A 22,421-nucleotide genomic window follows, 5' to 3' on the forward strand; every position below is an offset into this window, starting at 1 on the left:
GCAGACGTACCCCGGGGGTGGGGCACATGGGGCCTCTCCTCCGCCCCTAGACGTGTTGGCGACGGAAATTTGGGAGAAGGGAGCAGGAAAAAAAAAAAAAAAATCGGGATTTTTAACAGCTTTGGGAGTTTCCAGGAGCCGGGTCACACGTGTTTTATAGCGGACTCTTTTGTACGCCCCCCCCCCCCCAACCTCGGGGCAGTGGTTTGTGAACACCCCCCTTCCCGCCTGCCCCCCCGGTTTGCCGGAGCTCCGGGACACTGCCGGGAGCGTGTTCCCGCTTCCCGTGTTCCCGCCTCCCGTGTTCCCACTTCTCGTGTTCCCGCTTCCCGTGTCGCCCCGTCCCGTGTTCTCCCTGACTCAGGTCGCGGTGGGAGAGGGGTGGGATGGTTATTTTTGGGATAGCTCCTACCGCCGTCGAGCACAGCGTTCCCGTGCATGTCCCGTTTCTGTAGGGTCGGGGAAGGAACCGGTGTGACGTTGGAAAAACAAAAACCCTTTGGAATTTTTTTTGGGGGTTTTTTTGGGCCGGTTTACTCTTTTCTCTCGGATTTTCACACGGAAACATTAAATGGAGAAATCGCGGTTTGCAGCCGGCCCGCGCCTGCCCCTGTCTTTACGCTGGGGGGGGGGGGGGGGGGGGGGGGGGTCGTGGGGGCGCCCCGGTACCGGCAGCGCGCGCACCGGTGCCGCCGCCCACGTGGCGGGGCTGGCGCGCTTCCGCATCCGCCCACGTGACCCGCTTCGCTCCGCCCCCCGCTGCCCCAAGCTCGGGCGGACACGTCACGGCTCCTTTTCAGCCAGCTCCGCCCTCTCCGCCCTCCGCCAATCGGAAGGCGCCGTGCGCCGCCCGCCTCGCCCCGCCCTCGGCTGAGCGCCCGGCGCTGCAGCCAATGAGCGCCGCGGAGTGCGGAGTGGCGTCGGTGAGGGCCAATGGTGGGCGAGCGGGGCGAGGGCGGCTGCGCGGGGCGGATGGCCGGGGCGGCGGGGCCGAGCGCGGCGACCGGGTGAGGGCCGCGGCCTGGGGTGGGCGGCCCGGCGGCGGGGGGTGCCCGGGCCCAGGGTGAGGGGCTGTGGGGTGCCCGGGCCCGTGGGGTGAGGGGCTGTGGGGTTATGGGGTGCCCGGGCCCGTGGGGTGAGGGGCTGTGGGGTTCCAGTGTGCCCAGGTGTGTGGGGTGATGGGTTTTGGGGCGAGCGATGTTGTGGGGTGTCCAGACGTGTGGGGTGAGGCGCTGCTGGCTGTCAGAGGCTGGAGCCTGTGGGATGCGGATCCGTGGGGCGTGTAGGGGCTGTGGGATGCTGGGGGTTGTGGGGTGCATGGGGGTGTGCTGGGAGGGGAGGTGTAGGGGTGCTCTGGGGTGCAGGGTGAGGCACGGCGGGTTCGTGGGGGGCACAGGGGGTGTATAGGGCAAGTCAAGCTCGGAGGGACTGGTGGCAGGAGCAGGGTGTTAGCCTATAGCCCAGGGACAGCTTTTCCTCCTTCCCGCCCCAGCGTCTGGTGGCTGACTGGGGCTGCTGGTTCCCCCAGTAGCCGTGGCGTTAACTGGGTGCCAAAGGGCCCGCCAGCACCTTGCGAGTTGTCTGCCGGAGCCGTGGAAATTGGGGTCCCAGGGGTGCCCCGGTGGCAAAGCTGCTTGTGCCCGGGAGGCATCCACGTTAAATCATTAGTAGCTGCTGCTTCTTATCCCCAGGGACACCGGGAAGGAATTCCAGCACGGGGTTGTTTCTTCCTCTGCCCCGAAGAAGTCTTGGTCTCTGTAAAAGAACAGAAAAAAAAAAATCAGCCGAAGCTCAAGGCAACTCATCAGGTGAGGATGAGGGGATTTGGGGAAGGGAGACACGGATCAGCCAAAGCGTCTGGCGGGGGGAAGGTGGATGGCAGCATCCCTGGGCAGGAGTGGTGTATTTAAGGTCGTATTTCGTGGAATATTTCGGGATGTGGTGGGGCTGGGAGCTGACAGGCTCTTTGCTCACCTTCCCCGTTGGTTTCCAGGTGTCCTCACTCCCTGCCTTGGATGGGAAGATGACCAAGCTGGGGTTTCTCCGGCTGTCCTACGAGAAGCAGGACACTCTGCTCAAGCTCCTCATCTTGTCCATGGCAGCTGTGCTGTGTAAGTCCCGCTGCATCCCACCGCATCCCATCGCATCCCATCCCGCTGCGCCGGCGCTGCCCATGCCTTCAAAGAGGGTCCTCGGGATGGAGCCGCTTCTGCTCCTTCTTCCCTTCTTCCATAGGCTGCGAAGCTCCTGTTTTTCTCATTCCTTCCTTCCTTCCCTGTTTCTCTGAAAAACATCCTCTTTATCTTCCCAATGACCAGTTTGAGGCAGGAACCATTCCAGTCAGTCCGAGTAGATGATAAAGCCGATGAAACTCTGGCTCGGTGGGATTTACTCTGCCCTTTCTCTGCCTTTGCAGCTTTCTCCACCAGGCTTTTTTCCGTCCTAAGGTTCGAAAGTGTCATCCATGAATTCGACCCGTAAGTGTTTTCCGACTGTTCCAGAGGGGCCCGCTGGGTTTTCCTCTTCTGGAGCACGTGGGGTTCGCGCGGCGTTTGCTGGGCTCCAGCTAATCCGCGTTGAGGAGGAGGGATTTGGCGGGCGGTTTTCCATACAGCTCCTTTTTCTTCTTCTAGACCCCAAATTCCCTTCTCAGTTCCCAAGACTTGACCCCAAATTCCCTCCTCGGTTCCCAAGACTCATCCCGCTGCCTGGGTCTAAGTCGGGATAACCGCCCAGCACCGCTGTTATGCTGGGATGTGGTTATCCTTTAGCTGAGCAGGACACAGCAGGAAAGCTCGTGTCCGCAGCCCGGCCGCGTTGCTGATTAAACCGGGTGCAAGGGGGAACTTTATCTTTGCAAATCCACTCCTAAATCCCGCCAGGAGCAGGGATGGACCTTGGCAGCTGAGGTTTGTGGCGCTCTAGGGAAGCTGGGCTAATTCCCTCTGCGTGGAAAACGCACGGGCACCCCTCACAGCACTCTCCTGCCCTTCTCCGATGCCTAGGGGTATCCCAACGGGCACGGAATTCGGCGTTTAACCACCTGCCAAAAGCTGCCTCGTTACCCGAGCGCTTATTAAGGACTGGTTGTGGGGCGAGGAGTGGTGATATATCCGGATGCGGAGACGCTTGGGTGCTTGTTGCTGTTCCAGGTATTTCAACTACCGCACGACCCGCTTCCTGGCGGAGGAGGGCTTCTACAAATTCCACAACTGGTTTGACGACCGAGCGTGGTACCCCTTGGGCAGGATTATCGGTGGCAACCATCTATCCTGGTAAGCCGTCAGGGTTTTCCAGGCCAGAACGCGCCGTGCACCAGGGAAAACAGGGAGAGGGGCAGGTTTGGGAGAGGGGCAGGCAGCAAATGTGGAGCAGAGCTGCGAGTGCCAGCTGGGGAGGAGGGGAGCTTGGGGGATGCCCTTCATCGAGGCATCCAAGGTGGGCAGCAGCTCCTTCCTGGCAAGGCTGTGGAGCTACCACCCCCCCTGGTGCTGCGAGCGGACCGAGAGCGCCCGGATAACGGAGTCGGCTCTGCCCCACAGGCCTGATGATCACGTCGGCGGCCATTTACCACGTGCTGCACTTCTTCCACGTCACCATCGACATCCGGAACGTCTGCGTGTTCCTGGCCCCCCTCTTCTCCTCCTTCACCACCATCGTCACCTACCACCTCACCAAAGAGCTCAAGGTGAGGGGGGGGGTCAGGGTGCACCTCGGAGGTTCTCCTTTTCGGAGGAGCATGGGCTCTTGTGCCTTTTGGAATGGCAGACTGTTTGGAGCTGACCACCACGCTGGTTAACAACCCAGGACTTTTGGGAAGTGGAAGATCTGGTTGAACATTTCGTTCCAACGCTCCATTTTCCTTCCTTTGAGGTCTATCCATGTGCGGTGTGCCATGATAACAAACCCCCTGCCTGTGTTTTTCCCCCCAGGATGCAGGGGCAGGACTCCTTGCTGCTGCCATGATTGCAGTCGTGCCCGGCTACATCTCTCGTTCCGTTGCTGGCTCCTACGATAACGAAGGTGAGTGTGCAGCACTTGGAGCAGGGACACCTTTAACGAATTGTTGAGTGCTGGAACACGATGGTACGGAACGCTGGAGGAACCGTCCCTTCCCAGCGAGCCGCGCCGGGTCCGTGCCGTTCGGCAATGTCTTTGGGACTGGCAGAGGCAGCCATCTCGTTGTCCGTGCCTGCAGGAGGAGAATCCAGGTTCATCTCCCGTAGCTGGGCCATGTAAGGAAGAAATTTTTCACTCTGAGGGTGGTGAGGCACTGGCACAGGTTGCCCAGAGAAGCTGTGGCTGCCCCATCCCTGGCAGTGTTCAAGGCCAGGCTGGATGAGGCTTTGGGCAACCTGGTGTAGTGGAAGGTGTCCCTGCCCATGGCAGGGAGGTTGGAACTGGATGGTCTTTGTGAGGTCCCTTCCAACCCAAATCATTCCATGATTCTATAAGGAGTCTCCGTGGCTAGGAGAAGCCAAGTGAGCGGTTATCTCCAGTAGGACACAAACATCACAGCATTTCCATCCAGAAAACAGATAGGGAACCCTTTTCCCCTGGCTCTTTGCACGAGGTGCTCTTCCACCTTCTGATGAAGCAGCAAAAGCAGTTCCATATATATTTTGATTTTTTTTTTCCGTGCAATCGAGCGCTCTGGTGCGCCCCAGGGTTGGCGTGAGCTCGCTTTGACCTTCCCGTGTCCTTCCACCCCAGGTATCGCCATCTTCTGCATGCTGCTGACTTACTACATGTGGATCAAAGCCGTCAAAACCGGCTCCATCTACTGGGCAGCCATGTGTGCTCTCGCCTATTTCTACATGGTGAGTGTTCCTTCGGCCAGCACCGGGGTGTTCCTCGCTCCCAAGGACCCACTCTGGATACAACGACCCAAAATACACGGCGCGTGCCGTTCCTGCGTCCTGGTGGTCAGGGGGCTGGGATGGCTGGGAAGGGCTTGGCATGAAGATGGAATGCCTGCTTCCTTGTTCATTTCCAGTCGGGTTTTTGTGGAAGGTTTTATGAAGAGTGGTGAAAATCCTGGGCTTCTGGCAGCTGGGGCTGTTGGGGATGCCCTTGGAGAGAGGTGGGCGTGATCCCGGGGGAAAATCAAACCTCTGCCGTGCAACCTGTTCAGTCCTGGAACTCGTGGGGTTTTTTTGTTTGTTTGTTTTCTCTCTTGGCAGGTCTCCTCGTGGGGTGGCTACGTCTTCCTGATTAACCTCATCCCCTTGCATGTTCTTGTCCTGATGCTGACCGGCCGCTTCTCCCACAGGATCTACGTAGCCTATTGCACGGTCTACTGCTTGGGAACCATCCTCTCCATGCAGATCTCCTTTGTTGGCTTCCAGGTGGGGACCAGAGGGATTTGCGGACTCGGGGATGGTCGTTTTGTGAGTTGTAGGAGAACAACAGCGAGGTGGCACCTGGTTTCTCTTCTTGCCTTTGCCACTGTAAGCGTCAACGTTCTAGTTGGCATCTAGTTCTGGCTCCTGTTAGCGCCGATTTCCCTGCAGCCTTTGGCAAGATGAGTTTTTGGAGGCGCTGGATGACTTTCAAAGCCGCTGATGACCTTCCCGGCACCAGCTCCCTTTCCTGAAAATATTTCTGGTTTCAGCGAAGGGAATGTTCGTGCCAGCGTGCGTCTTGGTATGGCAGGAAAAATACACGTTTTCAGGAGGATCTGTTTAATTTTCCGTATCGATTCCTGTCTGGGAATCAAAGCTGATGCAAGAAAGTGACTCGCCACGGCTGTGCCGTCCGCGGGGAGGGGCCGGTTTCCTGCGGAAAAAGCAGCTGATAACGGGCACAACGCGGCCCTTGTTCTCCTCCGTATCCGATCACGCTCTCCCCTCCTCGCAGCCGGTCCTCTCCTCGGAGCACATGGCTGCCCTCGGCGTCTTCGGCTTGTGTCAGATCCACGCCTTTGTGGACTACCTTCGGAGCAAGCTGAACCCGCAGCAGTTCGAAATCCTCTTCCGGAGCGTCATTTCCCTGGTCGGCTTCGTCCTCCTCACCGTCGGGGCCGTGCTGATGCTCACAGGTAGCCCGAGGTGGTGGCCACCACGAGCGCGTTTCACCGCCGGCTTTGCCTCCTTTCGTGGCTTTGAAGAGCGCGTAATTTGTCAGTCCTAATTCCGCCGGTGCTTCGGAAACGGAACGGCGATCCGGAGTAGCGAAGAGATGCTAAAAACATAGGTTAGGTGTGGGAGAAGGCTTTTTTGGGGTCAGATTGGACTTGATTTCCTTCCTAAAATGGCAGGTTGGAGGGAGAGAGATTGCTCACGCAGCCTCACGCTCGGTCCCGTGCGCCAACGCAGCGGCGTTGCCGGTGACTCCGCTGGAACTGAATACGCTTTCTGTTTTTTTCCTCCTGTTTTCTAGGGAAAATCTCCCCGTGGACGGGGCGTTTCTACTCCTTGCTGGACCCTTCCTACGCCAAGAACAACATCCCCATCATCGCCTCCGTCTCCGAGCACCAGCCCACCACTTGGTCCTCCTACTACTTCGACCTGCAGCTTCTCGTGTTCATGTTCCCAGGTGAGCCCAGCGCGGACGTCGCCGGACCTGGATTTATTCGCTCACCGCCGGACGACGCCGGAAGGGTTTTATTTATCCCACTGGCCACGTCTGCCACGTGCCGGCTCGTTTTTATTCCGGGCAACGGGTCCCTGAGGGGAACCTGACCCCTTTCTCTTCCCTCTTGGCAGTCGGGCTCTACTACTGCTTCAGCCACCTGTCGGACGCCCGGATTTTTATCATCATGTACGGCGTGACCAGCATGTACTTCTCTGCTGTGATGGTGAGGATGGCAACAACGGTTTTGATGAAGCTGGTTTCGTTTCTTCTCGTGAACTTGGTGATGGTGGTTCTTCCACCTTGAGGCGGTTGGAACAGTCGCGCGGCTTTCCTGCCTTCCTTAAAATCGGGTTTGTTCGCCTCCCCTGTGCCACGAGGGAACGCGGTGTTGCAAAATTTAACTGGTTTTGGGGTTATTTGCTTCCGTACGGCCACCGCTGTCCACCACTGGGTCTCCATTCCTGGTCCTCCCATAGCTGAGCTGCAAACCCAAACGAATTCTCCAGGTATCCGAGCAAGGACCGACAACAAATGCCCGTTTCCACTCTTGCCCTGGCACCCCGAGCCCCAAAGGCAGGTTGATTTCTGTGTGTGGAGGTGTCTACTAATTCTTGGCTCCACCTCAGATTGCCCAAGGGTGTTAATTTGAGGTCAATTCTGCACCTTGGCCAATTTTGAGGTCTTCAGAGAACTTCCCTCTGGGGCATCTGAGGTGGTGGCGGCTCCCAGTCTGTAAAAAATCCAGCTGTGGGTTTATCTGCTGAATTCGAGGTGGCATTTCATTCCCCTCTTCTCTCGGATTTCTGCCCGGGTTTCTTCTCCAGCAGGCACTGACGGTTCTGCTGCTGCCTGTAGGTGCGTCTGATGCTGGTGCTGGCCCCGGTGATGTGCATCCTGTCCGGCATCGGCGTTTCCCAGGTGTTGTCCACCTACATGAAGAACCTGGATATCAGCCGGCCGGACAAGAAGAGCAAAAAGCAGCAAGACTCCACGTACCCCATCAAAAACGAAGTGAGCGTTGGGCCGGCTGGGGAAGGAGGAGAAGACACCTAGTCCTGGTGGGGACGAGCGTTGAGCTCGATTTGTTCCTCCAGGTTGCCAGTGGCATGATCCTGGTCATGGCTTTCTTCCTGATCACCTACACCTTCCACTCCACCTGGGTGACCAGCGAGGCGTACTCCTCCCCCTCCATCGTCCTGTCCGCCCGGGGTGGAGATGGCAGCAGGATCATCTTTGATGACTTCAGAGAAGCTTATTACTGGCTGCGTCATAACACGCCGGAGGTAAACGGGGGTAATTCGGACAGTGAGGACCCGACGTTGTCTGCTGAGGTGCTGATGGCACGTCTGGTGTTTGAGTGCAGGATGCAAAGGTGATGTCCTGGTGGGACTATGGGTACCAGATAACCGCCATGGCCAACCGGACCATCCTGGTGGACAACAACACCTGGAACAACACGCACATCTCCCGTGTTGGTCAGGTAGGTCCTTCCCTCGCCCACCACCTCACCCTGCCTTTCTGGGGGTACTTCGTGCCGTGACTGACGCTGCGTCTGCTCCAGGCGATGGCATCGACGGAGGAGAAAGCTTACGAGATCATGAGGGAGCTGGACGTCAGCTACGTGCTGGTCATCTTCGGAGGCCTCACTGGGTATTCGTCTGACGGTAAGATCTCGCTCTCGGCTGGGTCAAACCCATCCGTGGAGCGCTGGTGGCGCAGGCTTCTCCAAAACAGCTCTTAGAGGAGCCAAGTCCCACCTTCAGCTGAGGCTGCGAAGTGGAAACGGTGCCAAAATGCTCCTCTCTGAAAGCTGCACGTACCTTTTTTGCCCACCTCCAACTCAGCTCTTTGCTCTTTGCCCCCCAACTCAACTCCTCGCTCTTTGCCACCCCAACTCTTTGTCCCTCCCAACTCTTTGCAACCCAACTCAACTCAGCTCCTTGCTCTTTGCCCCCCAACCCAATCCAACTCAACTCCACACTCTTTGCCCCCAAACTCAACTCCTTGCTCTTTGTGCCCAGCCCAACTCAACTCCTCACTCTTTGCCCTACACCCGACTCTGCTTCTTGCTCTTTGCCCCCAACCCAACTCCATGCTTTTTGCCCCCAAAGTCAACTCCTCACTTTGCCCCCAGCCCAACTCAACTCCTCACTCTTTGCCACTCAACTCAACTCAACCCAACCCAACCCAATTCAACTCAATTCCACACTCTTTGCCCTCTAACTCAACTCCTCGCTTTTTGCCACCCCAACTCTTTGACCCTCCTGACTCTTTGCAACCCAACCCAACTCAACTCCACGCTTTTTGCCCCCAAACTCAACTCCTCGCTCTTTGCCACTCAACCCAACTCAACTCCTCGCTTTTTGCCACCCCAGCTCTTTGACTCTCCCGACTCTTTGCAACCCAACCCAACTCAACTCCACGCTTTTTGCCCCCAAACTCCTCGCTCTTTACCACCCAACCCAACTCAACTCCACGCTCTTTGCCCTCTTAACTCAACTCTTTGCCCTCAACTCCTCGCTCTTCGCGCCCCGACTCACCTCCTTGCTCTTGCGCCCAACCCTTTGCTCTCCACCTTTCAGACATCAACAAGTTCCTGTGGATGGTGCGGATCGGGGGCAGCACGGACACGGGGCGCCACATCAAGGAGCACGACTACTACACCCCCACGGGGGAGTTTCGGGTCGACCGCGAGGGCTCCCCGGTGCTCCTCAACTGCCTCATGTACAAGATGTGCTACTACCGCTTCGGCCAGGTCTACACCGAGGCCAGTAAGTGCCCACAACCACCCCCACCCCACTTTTGGGGCACCCCACAGCCTCTTCGGGGCGCCGTGGGGCAGCGCTGCCCGTACTCCGCCCTCTCCTAGAGCGACCGCCGGGCTACGACCGGGTGAGGAACGCCGAAATCGGCAACAAGGACTTCGAGCTGGACGTGCTGGAGGAGGCGTACACCACAGAGCACTGGCTGGTCCGAATATACAAGGTACGGCCCCAAAACGAGCCCAAACCCCCCAGATTTGGGCAAAACCATTCCAATTTCCCCTAACCCAGCCTTTTTTTTGGGATTTTTCACCGCCCAGGTGAAGGATTTGGATAACCGCGGCTTGTCGAGGACGTAGAGGAGCCGCCGCCGCGCACCGCACTGACCCAGCCTTTGCCTGTGAAGCAGAAATATTTTGGGATGTTTTGGGGTTTTTTTTGTTATTTTTGCTGGTTTTTTTTGGAGGGGGGAGTTGTTTTCTCCTTGTTTTATACGGTTTGTAAGCGCGGGCAGCACCGGGATGTCCCTGCCCGTCCGGGAGCCATTTTTATAGCCACACACGGAGCAGTCGCCAAACTGGGAATAACGGCTTTAACTGGGGCTTGGTTAACGGGGAATTTCAAATAATTAAAAAAAAAAACCACCAAAAAGCGCCATTTTAGTGGGGTTTTGTCTTTTTTCTTTCCCCCAAATCCACTGGGTTTTTCCCCCAATTCCACTGTGGGTTTTTTTTCCCAATTCCACTGGGTTTTTTCACCCCAATTCAACTGTTTTGTTTTTCCCCAATTCCACTGTTTTTTTTCCCCCCAATTCCAATGGTTCCCCCCCCCAATTGCACTGTTCTGCCCCCCCCCGCAATTCCACTGTTTTTTTCCCCCCAATTCCACTGTTTTTTTCCCCCCAATTCCACTGTTTTTTTCCCCCCAATTCCACTGTTTTTTTCCCCCCAATTCCACTGTTTTTTTCCCCCCAATTCCACTGTTTTTTTCCCCCCAGTTCCACTGTTTTTTTCCCCACAGTTCCACTGTTTTGTTTTCCCCCAATTCCACTGTTTTTTTCCCCACAGTTCCACTGTTTTGTTTTCCCCCAATTCCACTGTGGGTTTTTCCCCCAATTCCACTGTGGGTTTTTTTCCCAATTCCAATGTTTTCTTTTCCCCCAATTCCAGTGTTTTTTTTCCCCCAATTCCACTGTTTTTCTTTCCCCAATTCCACTGTTTTTCTTTCCCCAATTCCACTGTTTTTCTTTCCCCAATTCCACTGTTTTTTTCCCCCCAATTCCACTGTTTTGTTTTCCCCCAATTCCACTGTTTTTTTCCCCCCAATTCCACTGTTTTGTTTTCCCCCAATTCCACTGTTTTTTTTCCCCCAATTCCACTGGTTTTTTTCCCCCAATTCCACTGTTTTTTTCCCCCCAATTCCACTGTTTTTTTCCCCCCAATTCCACTGTTTTTTCCCCCCAATTCCACTGTTTTTTTCCCCCCAATTCCACTGTTTTTTTCCCCCCAATTCCACTGTTTTTTTCCCCCCAATTCCACTGTTTTTTTCCCCCCAATTCCACTGTTTTTTCCCCCCAATTCCACTGTTTTTTTCCCCCCCAATTCCACTGTTTTTTTCCCCCCAATTCCACTGTTTTTTTCCCCCCAATTCCACTGTTTTTTTTCCCCCCAATTCCACTGTTTTTTCCCCCCAATTCCACTGTTTTTTTCCCCCAATTCCACTGTGGGTTTTTTTCCCAATTCCAATGTTTTCTTTTCCCCCAGTTCCAATGTTTTTTTTTTTCCCCAATTCCACTGTTTTTCTTTCCCCAATTCCACTGGTTCCCCCCCCCCAATTCCACTGTGTTTTTTTTCCCCAATTCTACTGTTTTTTCCCCAATTCCACTGTTTTTTTTTTTTCCCCCACCGGAGCCCGGGGGGGATTTTGGGGGCGTTTTGCCGGTTTTACTCGATCGGCAAATCCGAACTGGGGATGGGGGGGTGGGGAAGGGGGCGGGGCCTGGGCGCGCTGCGCGCGCAGGGCGGGGCGGGGCGCGGTGGCGCCGGCGGGAAGCGGTGGCGGGAGCGGGAAGCGGGGCCGGTGCCCGGTGCCCGGGATGGCGGTGCCCTTCGTGGAGGACTGGGACCTGGTGCAGACGCTGGGCGAGGGCGCCTACGGGGAGTGAGTGCGGGGGTGGGGGGGGGGGCGGGACGGGGCACGCCCCTTGCGCGCCCCTTGCGCGCCCGCTGCCCCCTTGCGCGCCCCTTGCGCGCCCGCTGCCCCCTTGCGCAGCCCCTGCCTGCCCAGCCTGAGCCCTGCCCTGGCACACCCGCTGGGCACCCTCCGTGTCCCCCTGCGCCCGCTTTGCGCACCCCTTGCACACCCAGCGTGCTCCCCTTGCACGCCCAGCACACACCCCCCGCGCACCCTTTGCCGGCTCAGTGCGTGCCCCTTGCACACCCAATGCGCACCCCCTGCACACCCAGTGCACACCCCTTGCACGCCCAGTGCACCCTTGCACACCCAGTGCACACCCCCTGCATGCTCAGTGCGCACCACTTGCACGCTTAGTGTGCATCCATTGCATGCTCAGTGTGCACCCCTTACACACTCTTTGTGCGCCCCTTGCACACCCATTGCACACTCCTTGCACGCGCGGTGCACACCCAATGCGCACCCCTTGTACGCTCAGTGTGTGCCCATTGCACACCCAACACGCAGCCCTTGCACACCTATTGCACACCCCTTGCACGCTTAGTGTGCACCCTTTGCACGCCCAGTGCACACCCCTTGCGTGCTCAGTGTGCACCCCTTGCACACCCACTGCACACCCCTTGCACGCTCAGTGTGCACCCCTTGCACACCCACTGCACACCCCTTGCACACTCAGTGTGCACCCCTTGGCGGGGGGTGTCAGCGGAGGGACAGGCAGCAGGGAACGGGCCGGCGGCGGAGGGGCACTGGGCGTGCAAGGGGTGTGCAAGGGGTGTGCAAGGGGTGCTGACCCCCCCCCCGCAGGGTGCAACTGGCCGTCAACCGCCGCACGGAAGAAGCCGTCGCCGTGAAAATCGTGGACACGACGCGGGCGGCCGACTGCCCGGAGAACATCAAGAAGGAAATCTGCATCAACAAGATGCTCAACCACGAGAACGTCGTCCGGTTCTACGGGCACCGGCGCGAGGGCACCACGCAGTACCTCTTCCTCGAGTACTGCCGCGGCGGCGAGCTCTTCGACCGCATCGGTACGCCCGACGGAAATTCCCGGTTTTGCCGAAAACGGGGCGCGGAATCATAGAATCATAGAATGGTCAGGGCTGGAAGGGACCTTCAAAGGCCATCTAGTCCAACCCCCCTGCAAGGAACAGGGATATCTCCAACTAGATCAGGTTGCTCAGGGCCTCGTCCAACCTGGCCTTGAACGTCTCCAGGGATGGAGCATCCACCACCTCTCTGGGCAACCTGTTCCAGTGTTCTACAACTCTCATGGAAAAAAAATTCATCCCTGATTCTTATTCTTCCCGCGCAGAGCCGGATATCGGGATGCCGGAGCCGGAGGCTCAACGTTTCTTCCAGCAGCTGATCGCTGGTGTGGTGAGTGCGGCGGTGCCAGTGATGGTGACACTGGTGATGGTGACACCGGTGATGGTGACACTGGGGATGGTGACACTGGTGATCGTGATACTGGTGATCGTGACACCGGGGATGGTGACACTGGTGATGGTGATACTGGTGATGGTGACACTGGTGATGGTGACACTGAGGATGGTGACACTGGTGATGGTGATACTGGTGATGGTGACACCAGGGATGGTGACACTGGTGATGGTGACACTGGGGATGGTGACACTGGTGATGGTGATACCGGTGATGGTGACACCGGTGATGGTGACACCGGTGATGGTGACACTGGTGATGGTGATACTGGTGATGGTGACACCGGTGATGGTGACACCGGTGATGGTGACACCGGTGATTGTGATACTGGTGATGGTGACACTGGTGATGGTGACACTGGTGTTGGTCACCACATGACGCCGACGCGTCTCTCCGTCCCCAGGTCTACCTGCACGGCATCGGCATCACCCACCGCGACCTGAAGCCGGAGAACCTGCTGCTGGACGAGCGAGGTGGGATGGCGGGGGGGGCAGCGCCGCATCCCTCTCCCGCTTAATTGGAATTTTGAAGGAATTTTCAATTTTTCCATCGGGGTTTGGGCCCAGATAACCTGAAAATCTCCGATTTCGGCTTGGCCACCGTCTTCAGGCACAACGGGCGGGAGCGGCTGCTCAACAAGATGTGCGGGACTCTGCCCTACGTGGCGCCCGAGCTGCTGCGGCGCCCCGAGTTCCGGGCAGAGCCCGTCGACGTCTGGGCGTGCGGCGTGGTGCTGACCGCCATGCTGGCCGGAGGTGGGACCTATGGAATGTGTAGGGGGGGGATATGTTGGGGGAGTGGGGGGGAAAGGGTGTTTGGGGTGTGGGAGATGCGGGGTGGGTGTGCGAAGGGAGTTTGGGGTGTGGGAGAGGGAGAACGGGTGTATGGGATGTATAGAGGGTGTATATGAAACATGGGGGGTGCACGTATGGAATGCATAGGGGATGCGTATGGAATGTATAGGGGATGTGTATGTAATGCGTAAGGGATGCGTAGGGGATGCGTATGGAATGCGTAGGGGATGCGTAGGGGATGTGTATGGGATGTGTTTGGAATGTATAGAGGATGTGTATGGAATGCATAGGAGATGTATATGGAATGCATAGGGGATGCGTAGGGGATGTGTATGGGATGTGTTTGGAATGTATAGAGGATGTGTATGGAATGCATAGGAGATGTGTATGGAATGCGTAGGGGATGTGTATGGAATGTATAGGGGATGTATATGGAATGCATAGAGGATGTGTATGGGATGTGTAGGGGATGTGTATGGAATGCATAGGGGATGTATATGGAATGCGTAGAGGATGTGTATGGAATGTATAGGGGATGTATATGGAATGCATAGGGGATGTGTGTGGAACACATAGGGGATGTATATGGGATGTGTAGGGAATGTGTATGGAATGCATAGAGGTTGTATATGGAATGCATATGGGTTGTATATGGGATGCGTAGGGGATGTATATGGAATGCATAGAGGTTGTATATAGAATGCATAGGGGATGTGTATGGAATGCGTAGGGGATGTAATGCATAGGGGGAGGCACGTGGAGTGCACGGAGGGATGTACGAGGTGGGGAAGGGCCCGCGCAAAGTGCGTGGCAGGACGTATGAGGTGCAAAGGGGGACGTATGGAATGCACAGGGGGAGGGATGGGTGAGATGCAGAGGGAGAACGCAGGAGGTGCATAAGGGAGGCGTAGGGGGGCGCGTGATGTACGTAGCAGGGGTGCACGAAGTACCCAGGGGCGCGTGGGAGGCAGAGGGGATGTGAGTGCACAAGGGGCACGTGCGAGGTGTGTAAGGCGGGTCTGGGAGATGCACGGGGGGTGCGGAACGTATGGGGGGACCAGGGCAGGGGCAGCGCCAGGTTCAGAGCAGAGACGCCCAGCACAGACCATCGCCGCGGTGTCGCAGGGAGTGCTGCCGTGTGCTTGTGCATGTTGCACGGCGTTTGCACGTTGCAGGGTGTCTGCACGCTGGAAGGCTTTGCACGCTGCAGGGCATCGCACACCCCAGGGCTTTGCACGTTGCAGGGCTTTGCACGTTGCAGGGCATTGCACGGTGCAGGGCTTTGCACGTTGCAGGGCATTGCACGGTGCAGGGCTTTGCACGGTGCAGGGCAGTGCATGCTGCAGGGCTTTGCACACCACAGGCTTTGCACGCCTCAGGGCTTTGCACGCCGCAGGCCTTTGCACGCCACAGGGCTTTGCACGCCGCAGGGCTTTGCACGCTGCAGGGCATTGCACGTTGCAGGGCTTTGCACGTTGCAGGGCTTTGCACACCGCAGGGCTTTGCACGCCACAGGACATTGCACATCCCAGGGCTCTGCACGTTGCAGGGCTTTGCACGCTGCAGGGCATTGCACACCCCAGGGCTTTGCACAGTGCAGGATGTTGCACATCCCAGGGCTCTGCACGTTGCAGGGCTTTGCATGTTGCACGGCTTTGCACACCACAGGACGTTGCACACCACAGGGCTTTGCACACCGCAGGGTGTTGCACACCCCAGGGCTTTGCACACCGCAGGGTGTTGCACACCCCAGGGCTTTGCACGTTGCACAGCTTTGCACACCACAGGACGTTGCACACCCCAGGGCTTTGCACGTCGCAGCGCCTTCGCAAGCTGCACGCCTTTACCCGCCGCCTCCCTTTAAAACCCCGCAGAACCCACCTTCATCCCCCCCCTTTGCAAAATCCCCCGTGCAATCCCCCCCCCCGCCCCGCTCCCGCTCCCCCTGCACACCCGTGCACCAACGCCGCCCGTTCCCCCCCCGGCAGAGCTGCCCTGGGACCAGCCCAGCGACACCTGCCAGGAGTACAGCGACTGGAAGGAGAGGAAGACCTACCTCCCACCGTGGAAGAAGATCGATTCGGCACCCTTAGGTAAAGCCCCCGGTGGCACCCGGCGGTGCCCGGCGGCGGCCGCTCCCCCCGTTCCCACCCCCCCTCCTGTCCCCCCCCAGCTCTGCTGCACAAGATCCTGACGGAGAACCCGGCGGCCAGGATCACCATCCCCGACATCAAGAAGGACCGGTGGTACAGCAGGCCCCCCAAAAAGGGTAAGGGGCTGCCGGGGGGCGCGCCCACCCCCCCCCGAATTGGGGGGCACGGGGGGGGTGTTGAGCGTCTTGTGCCTTTGCAGGGGTCAAGCGGGGGCGCGTGTCCTCCGGGGGGGTCGGCGACTCCCCCGGCGCCTTCTCCAAGCACGTTCACTCCGATACGGATTTCTCGCCGGTGAAGAGCGCGCTCGGGTGAGACCCCGCTTCTCCTGGGGAAGCAGGAGCTTTCCTGCGTGTGTGTGCGGTGCAGGGCTGTGCACGGTGCAGGGCTGTGCACGGTGCAGGGCTGTGCACGGTGCAGGACTTTGCACGTTGCAGGGCTTTGCACGTTGCAGGGCTTTGCACGGTGCAGGGCTGTGCACGGTGCAGGGCTGTGCACGGTGCAGGACTTTGCACGTTGCAGGGCTTTGCACATTGCAGGGCTTTGCATTGTGCAGGGTTTTGCACGTTGCAGGACTTTGCACGGTGCAGGGCTTTGCACGGTGCAGGGCTGTGCACCATGGAGGGCTGTGCACGGTGCAGGGCTGTGCACGGTGCAGGGCTTTGCGCGTTGCAGGGCTTTGCACGGTGCAGGGCTTTGCACGGTGCAGGGCTGTGCACCATGGAGGGCTGTGCACGGTGCAGGGCTGTGCACGGTGCAGGGCTTTGCACGTTGCAGGGCTTTGCACGGTGCAGGGCTGTGCACGGTGCAGGGCTTTGCACATTGCAGGGCTTTGCACATTGCAGGGCTTTGCATTGTGCAGGGCTTTGCACGTTGCAGGACTTTGCACGGTGCAGGGCTTTGCATTGTGCAGGGCTTTGCATGTTGCAGGGCTTCTTTGCATTGTGCAGGGCTTTGCACGTTGCAGGACTTTGCACAGTGCAGGGCTTTGCACGTTGCAGGGCTTTGCATTGTGCAGGGCTTTGCACGTTGCAGGGCTTTGCATTGTGCAGGGCTTTGCATGTTGCAGGGCTTTGCATTGTGCAGGGCTTTGCACGTTGCAGGGCTTTGCACGTTGCAGGGCTTTGCATTGTGCAGGGCTTTGCATGTTGCAGGGCTTCTTTGCATTGTGCAGGGCTTTGCACTGTGCAGGGCTTTGCACGTTGCAGGGCTTTGCACGTTGCAGGGCTTTGCAGTCCCCAGGGCTTTGCACGTTGCAGGGCTTTGCACTTTGTACTTTGCAATTCTTTGCATGGAGTAGGGCTTTGCACGTTGCAGGGCTTTGCACATTGCAGAGCTTTGCACACTGCAGGGCTTTGCACTTTGCAGTTCTTTCCACATTGCAATGTTTTGCACTTTGCAATCCTTTCCACATTGCAATGCTTTGCACGTCGCAGGGCTTTGCACGTTGCAGGGTTTTCCCTGTGTTTTCACCGGGCGGTGGTTTGGTGCATGCACCAGCCTGTGTTTTCCCTGCTCACAGACGCATCCCAAACACAAAATCCTGTTTAAAAAAAAAAAAAATCCTACAAGATCCTACAAAATCCTGCAAAATCCCACGGTGCAATTCCCACGCTCGGTTTTTCTCTGCCTTCCCTGACTTTGCAACCCCCCTGCATCGCGCTCGCGCCCCTCACACCCCATCTCCCTGTGCCTTGCAGCGAGGAGAAGGCGACTTACTCCACGTCGCAGCCGGAGCCTGGCACCGGCGGGGCGCCCTGGGACGGCGGCGGCGCCATCGACAAGCTCGTGCAGGGCATCAGCTTCTCCCAGCCCGCCTGCCCCGAGCACATGCTGGTCAACAGCCAGCTCCTGGGCACCCCGGGCTCCTCCCAGGTGCCACGTGGGCTTTGGGGTGCAGCTCAGCAGGGTTTGCGGGGTCGGGGTGCAACTGGGCACGCTGCAGTGTCGGGGTGCGGCTTTGCGGGGTCGTGTCGTCTGGGGAGGCAACCGTGCAATATTTGGGGTGCAGCTTTGCAGTGTTCAGGGTGCAGCTTTGCAGCATTTACAGTGCCAGGATGCAACTTGGCAATACTGGGGGTGCTGCTTCGCAGCATTTATCATCTCAGGGTGCAACTTTGCAGCATTTGGGGTGCAACTGTGCATCACTTATAGTACCAGGATGCAACTTTGCAATACTGGGGGTGCTGCTTTGCAGTATTTATCGTCTCAGGATGCAACTTTGCAGTACTTGGGGTGCAACTTTGCAGTGTTCGGGGTGCAGCTTTGCAGCATTTATAGTGCCAGGATGCAACTCTGCAATATCAGGGATTCAGCTTTGCAACGTTTGTCATCTCAGGATGCAAATTTGCAGTCTTTGGAGTGCCACTTTGCAGCATTTATTATCTCAGGATGCAGCTTTGCAGTATTTGAGGTGCAACTTTGCAGCATTTACAGTGCCAAGATGCAACTTTGCAATATCAGGGATGCAGCTTTGCAGTATTTGTCATCTCAGGGTGCAACTTTGCAGCATTTGGGGTGCAACTTTGCAGCATTTATAGTACCAGGATGCAACTTTGCAATACTGGGGCTGCTGCTTTGCAGTATTTATCATCTCAGGATGCAACTTTGCAGTACTTGAGGTGCAACTTTGCAGTATTTGAGGTGCAACTTTGCAGCATTTTCAGTGCCAGGATGCAACTTTGCAATATCAGGGATGCTGCTTTGCAGTATTTATCATCTCAGGATGCAACTTTGCAATACTGGGGATGCTGCTTTGCAGCATTTATCATCTCAGGATGCAACTTTGCAGTATTTGAGGTGCAACTTTGCAGCATTTACAGTGCCAGGATGCAACTTTGCAATATCAGGGATGCAGCTTTGCAACGTTTATCATCTCAGGATGCAACTTTGCAGTATTTGGGGTGCAACTTTGCATCACTTATAGTACCAGGATGCAACTCTGCAATATCAGGGATGCAGCTTTGCAACGTTTATTGTCTCAGGATGCCACTTTGCAGCATTTGGGGTGCAACTTTGCAGCATTTACAGTGCCAGGATGCAACTTTGCAATACTGGGGGTGCTGCTTTGCAGTATTTATCATCTCAGAATGCAACTTTTCAGGCTTTGGGGTGCAACTTTGCATGATTTAAAGTATCAAGATGCAACTTTGCAATATTGGGATGCAGCCTTGCAACGTTTATCGTCTCAGGGCACAGCTCTGGTATTTGGGGTGTAGCTTTGTAGTGCTTGGGGTGCAACTTTGCAGCATTTGTGCTGCCAGGATCCAACTTTCCACTAGTTGGGAGGCGCCTTTGCAGCATTTATAGTATCGAGGCGCAACTCTGCGGTGTCCGTAACATTTGGGGTGCAGCTTTGCATCGCGTATATAATGTTAGGGCGCAACTTTGAGATATTTGGGCCGCTGCTTTGTGACATTTAGGATATTTGGGGTGCAACTTTGCAACATTCTGTATGCAGCTGCCGTCTGGCAGACGCAGCTCGCAGCGTTTGCCATCAGGGGGTGCAGCAGCTTTGCAATATTTATGCTCCTGGAGGCTGGGGTTTTGCAGAGCTGGGGCTGCCGACTTGGCGGGGTTTGTAACTTTTGCCACGGGTTTTCGGGGGCCTGGCAGAACCCCTGGCAGCGGCTGGTGAAGCGGATGACGCGGTTCTTCACCAAACTGGACGCCGACGGCTCTTACCGCGCCCTGAAAGAGGTCTGCGAGAAGATGGGGTACGGCTGGAAGCAGAGCTGCACCAACCAGGTAGGGAGCGGGGTGCAAAATCCTGGCGTGGGACCCCCCCACACCGTTGCATCCACGGATAATTTGGGGATCCCCCCCCCCGCTTTGCCGTCGTTCTGCAGGTCACCATCTCGACCACGGACAAGAGGAACAACAAACTCATCTTCAAGGTGAACCTGGTGGAGATGGAGAGCAAGATTTTGGTGGATTTTCGCCTCTCCAAGGTGAGGGGGGGGGGGTCAGGGTGGGCGCACGGTGGGCGCAGGTGATGCACGGTGGGTGTGAGGTGCTGCAGGACCGTGCAAGGGGGTGCAAGGTGGGTGCAGGACCGGGCAAGGTGATGCGAAACCATGTAAGGGAGGTGCAAGACCCTGCAAGGGGGTGTAAGGTTGTCCAAGGTGGGTACAAGGTAGTGCAAGACTGTGCAAGGGGGTGCAAGACTGTGCAAGGTGGGTGTAAGGTGATGCTAGACCATGCAAGGTGAGTGCAAGACCATGCAAGGTGATGCTAGACTGTGCCAGGTGGGTGCAAGGGAGATGCAAGACTGTCCAAGAGGGGTGCAAGACTGTGCAAGGTGAGTGCAAGACTGTGCAAGGTGGGTGCAAGACCATGCAAGGTGGGTGCAAGACTGTGCAAGGTGGGTGCAAGACTGTGCAAGGTGGGTGCAAGACCGTGCAAGGTGATGCAAAACTGTGCAAGGTGGGTGCAAGGTGGTGCAGGACCATGTAGGGTGGGTGCAAGGTGATACAAGACTGTGCCAGGTGGGTGCAAGGGAGATGCAAGACTGTCCAAGAGGGGTGCAAGACTGTGCAAGGTGGGTGCAAGACTGTGCAAGGTGGGTGCAAGGTGTTGCTAGACTGTGCAAGGTGATGCAAGACGGTGCAAGGTGGTGCAGGACCATGCAAGACCGGGCAGGGTGGGTGCAAGACCATGCAAGGTGGGTGCAAGACTGTGCAAGGTGATGCAAGACTGTGCCAGGTGGGTGCAAGGTGGTGCAGGACCACGCAAGACCAGGCAAGGTGGGTGCAAGACCGTGCAAGGTGGTGCAGCACCGTGCCAGGGGGGTGCAAGCTGAGTGCAAGGCGGTGCTGGCGGGTGCCAGGCGCTGCAAGGCGGGTGCCAGGGGGTGTGTGGCAGTGCAAAGCGATGCAAGCCCAGCCCGGTGCCAGGCACCGCGCCCCCCTGCACACCCCCCCACACCCCTCTCCCCGCGCAGGGCGACGGCCTGGAGTTCAAGAGGCATTTCCTGAAAATCAAGAGCAAGCTCAGCGACATCGTCAGCACCCAGAAGGTCTGGCTGCCTGCCACCTGAGCCCCCCGCACCCCACCGGCCTCCTCCTCCTCCTCCTCTTCCTCCTCCTCTTCCTCCTGGCGGGGCTCCCGCGGCAGCGCCCCAACGCGCGCGTCGGATTTGAAAGGTTCAATAAAGTCCTGGGGGGGCACACGAGGCGGTGCCGCGCGGTGCACGGGGCAGGGGGGTGCCACGGGTCCCATCCTGCCACGGCCAACGGAGGCGTTAAATTAAAAATAGCAATTCGGGATCGGTCCGTGTCCCGCCCCCCCCCCCCCAGCTTATTTTCACCCCAAAAAGCGGCACCGGCAACGCTTTGCCTCATTACTCTAATTAATTAAATGCCACGTGGTCCGGCCCAGCCCCCCGCTGGCACCAGCATTTTGCTCAAAACGTTGCGATTTGCAGCCAAAAAAACTCCCTGGAGGGGGGTGCCGAGGGCTGCTCTGCAGCGGTGTGATGTAACTCGGTTTATTCCGTATTTTAGGAGGCATTTTGGGTGAAATACAGCATTTTTTTGTGCTTTGGTGGGGAGGTCTGAATGAGCGCGGGGCTTGTTGACTCTGAAACCTACTGACCACTCTGAAACCTAATCACTCTGAAAGCTACTGCTGATGTTCACTCTGAAACTTACTGCCATCGTTCACGCTGAAACCTACGGATGTTGTTCACTCTGAAACCTACTGCTGTCATTCATGCTGAAACCTATGGATGTTGTTCACTCTGAAACCTACTGCTGTCATTCACAGTGAAACCTACTGATGTTGTTCACTCTGAAACCCACTGATGGCACAACGTTACTCAGTCAGCTCTGGGATCTCCGCCAAGCTGTGCAGCCCTAAACCAACCCCTTATACCCCCCCAGTGTTTGGGGACTGACCCCCTCCACCCCGCCCTGTCACCCCCTGCCTTCCTGCCTTGTCTCAGGGCAGCGGCTGCCCTCATTTTCCACCCTCTCTAATTGCTTTTCGGAAGGGCTAACGAGCGGAGAGCTGCCAGGGCTCGTTAGCGCTGGAGCGAGAGAGGAGAGCCGGGGATTAACCCCGCGGAGAAGACCCACAGCCTTCATCCCTCCCCCAAAAACCAGAGCATCCCCCCAAAAAAAACTCCCCACCCTGAGACATCGAGCGCCGCAGTTTCTCCCCAAACCCCAACGGCCGCTTCGGCATTTCATTATTGGGCCGGAAAACGCTCTTTTTCCTTATTTCTCTTTTTTTTTAGTATTTTTAATATCCTTTTCCCCAGCTTTCAGCCCCCTTCGGCGAAGCAATTAGCGGCGATTTTTTAATTGCGTGTTTCGATGGGAGCCGGGGAGCGGGACCCCGGCAGCGGGCGAGGGGGGGGGGGGGGCGCGGGAAGACGCCGCCTCCGACCTTGTTTGCTTTTCAGGCGGGATTAAGCGGTTTGAATTGTCCCGGAGATCACGGATCGAGGCCGGGGGGGGGGATAATTAGGCTGAATACGGGGTTTTCTGGTTCATTCCCCCCAG

General features: G+C 57.2%; 2 protein-coding genes across 3 annotated transcripts; both read left to right on the forward strand.

The window, feature by feature from the left end:
* The first annotated feature begins 3,542 nt into the window (after positions 1–3,542).
* STT3A (STT3 oligosaccharyltransferase complex catalytic subunit A) lies at positions 3,543–9,948 on the forward strand. The gene is made up of 14 exons (XM_086627090.1): positions 3,543–3,688; positions 3,933–4,023; positions 4,714–4,820; positions 5,184–5,348; positions 5,860–6,040; positions 6,382–6,537; positions 6,708–6,799; positions 7,432–7,587; positions 7,671–7,859; positions 7,940–8,056; positions 8,138–8,240; positions 9,159–9,347; positions 9,446–9,561; positions 9,659–9,948. The coding sequence occupies exons 1-14, from the start codon at positions 3,548–3,550 to the stop codon at positions 9,695–9,697; spliced, it is 1,842 nt and encodes a 613-aa protein (XP_086483216.1). The 5' UTR covers positions 3,543–3,547; the 3' UTR covers positions 9,698–9,948.
* A 1,485-nt stretch (positions 9,949–11,433) lies between these two features.
* Positions 11,434–20,953, forward strand: CHEK1 (checkpoint kinase 1). Of its 2 annotated transcripts, XM_086627091.1 has the most exons (12): positions 11,434–11,498; positions 12,336–12,559; positions 12,844–12,908; positions 13,375–13,444; positions 13,538–13,726; positions 15,754–15,858; positions 15,939–16,034; positions 16,118–16,226; positions 17,616–17,790; positions 19,531–19,662; positions 19,764–19,865; positions 20,858–20,953. In XM_086627091.1, exons 1-12 carry the CDS (start codon positions 11,434–11,436, stop codon positions 20,951–20,953), a joined length of 1,428 nt encoding a protein of 475 aa, XP_086483217.1. The 2 variants fall into 2 exon arrangements, with proteins under 2 accessions (XP_086483217.1, XP_086483218.1); XM_086627092.1 differs by lacking the exon at positions 19,764–19,865.
* Positions 20,954–22,421: the final 1,468 nt, after the last annotated feature.

This window comes from Tauraco erythrolophus, chromosome 26 (genome assembly GCF_009769465.1).
Source record: "Tauraco erythrolophus isolate bTauEry1 chromosome 26, bTauEry1.pri, whole genome shotgun sequence".
Lineage (NCBI taxonomy): Eukaryota > Metazoa > Chordata > Aves > Musophagiformes > Musophagidae > Tauraco > Tauraco erythrolophus.

What these genes read in the sequence shown, in the direction of transcription:
- STT3A (XM_086627090.1), top strand. Translation starts at nt 3,548, where the DNA reads ATGATCACGTCGGCGGCCATTTACCACGTGCTGCACTTCTTCCACGTC. An exon ending in TGTACTTCTCTGCTGTGATG is followed by an intron (nt 6,800 to 7,431) that starts GTGAGGATGGCA and finishes TGCTGCCTGTAG; the next exon opens with GTGCGTCTGATGCTGGTGCT. An exon ending in GGCTGGTCCGAATATACAAG is followed by an intron (nt 9,562 to 9,658) that starts GTACGGCCCCAA and finishes TTCACCGCCCAG; the next exon opens with GTGAAGGATTTGGATAACCG.
- CHEK1 (XM_086627091.1), top strand. Translation starts at nt 11,434, where the DNA reads ATGGCGGTGCCCTTCGTGGAGGACTGGGACCTGGTGCAGACGCTGGGC. An exon ending in CAGCAGGCCCCCCAAAAAGG is followed by an intron (nt 16,035 to 16,117) that starts GTAAGGGGCTGC and finishes GTGCCTTTGCAG; the next exon opens with GGGTCAAGCGGGGGCGCGTG. An exon ending in CCGGTGAAGAGCGCGCTCGG is followed by an intron (nt 16,227 to 17,615) that starts GTGAGACCCCGC and finishes TGTGCCTTGCAG; the next exon opens with CGAGGAGAAGGCGACTTACT.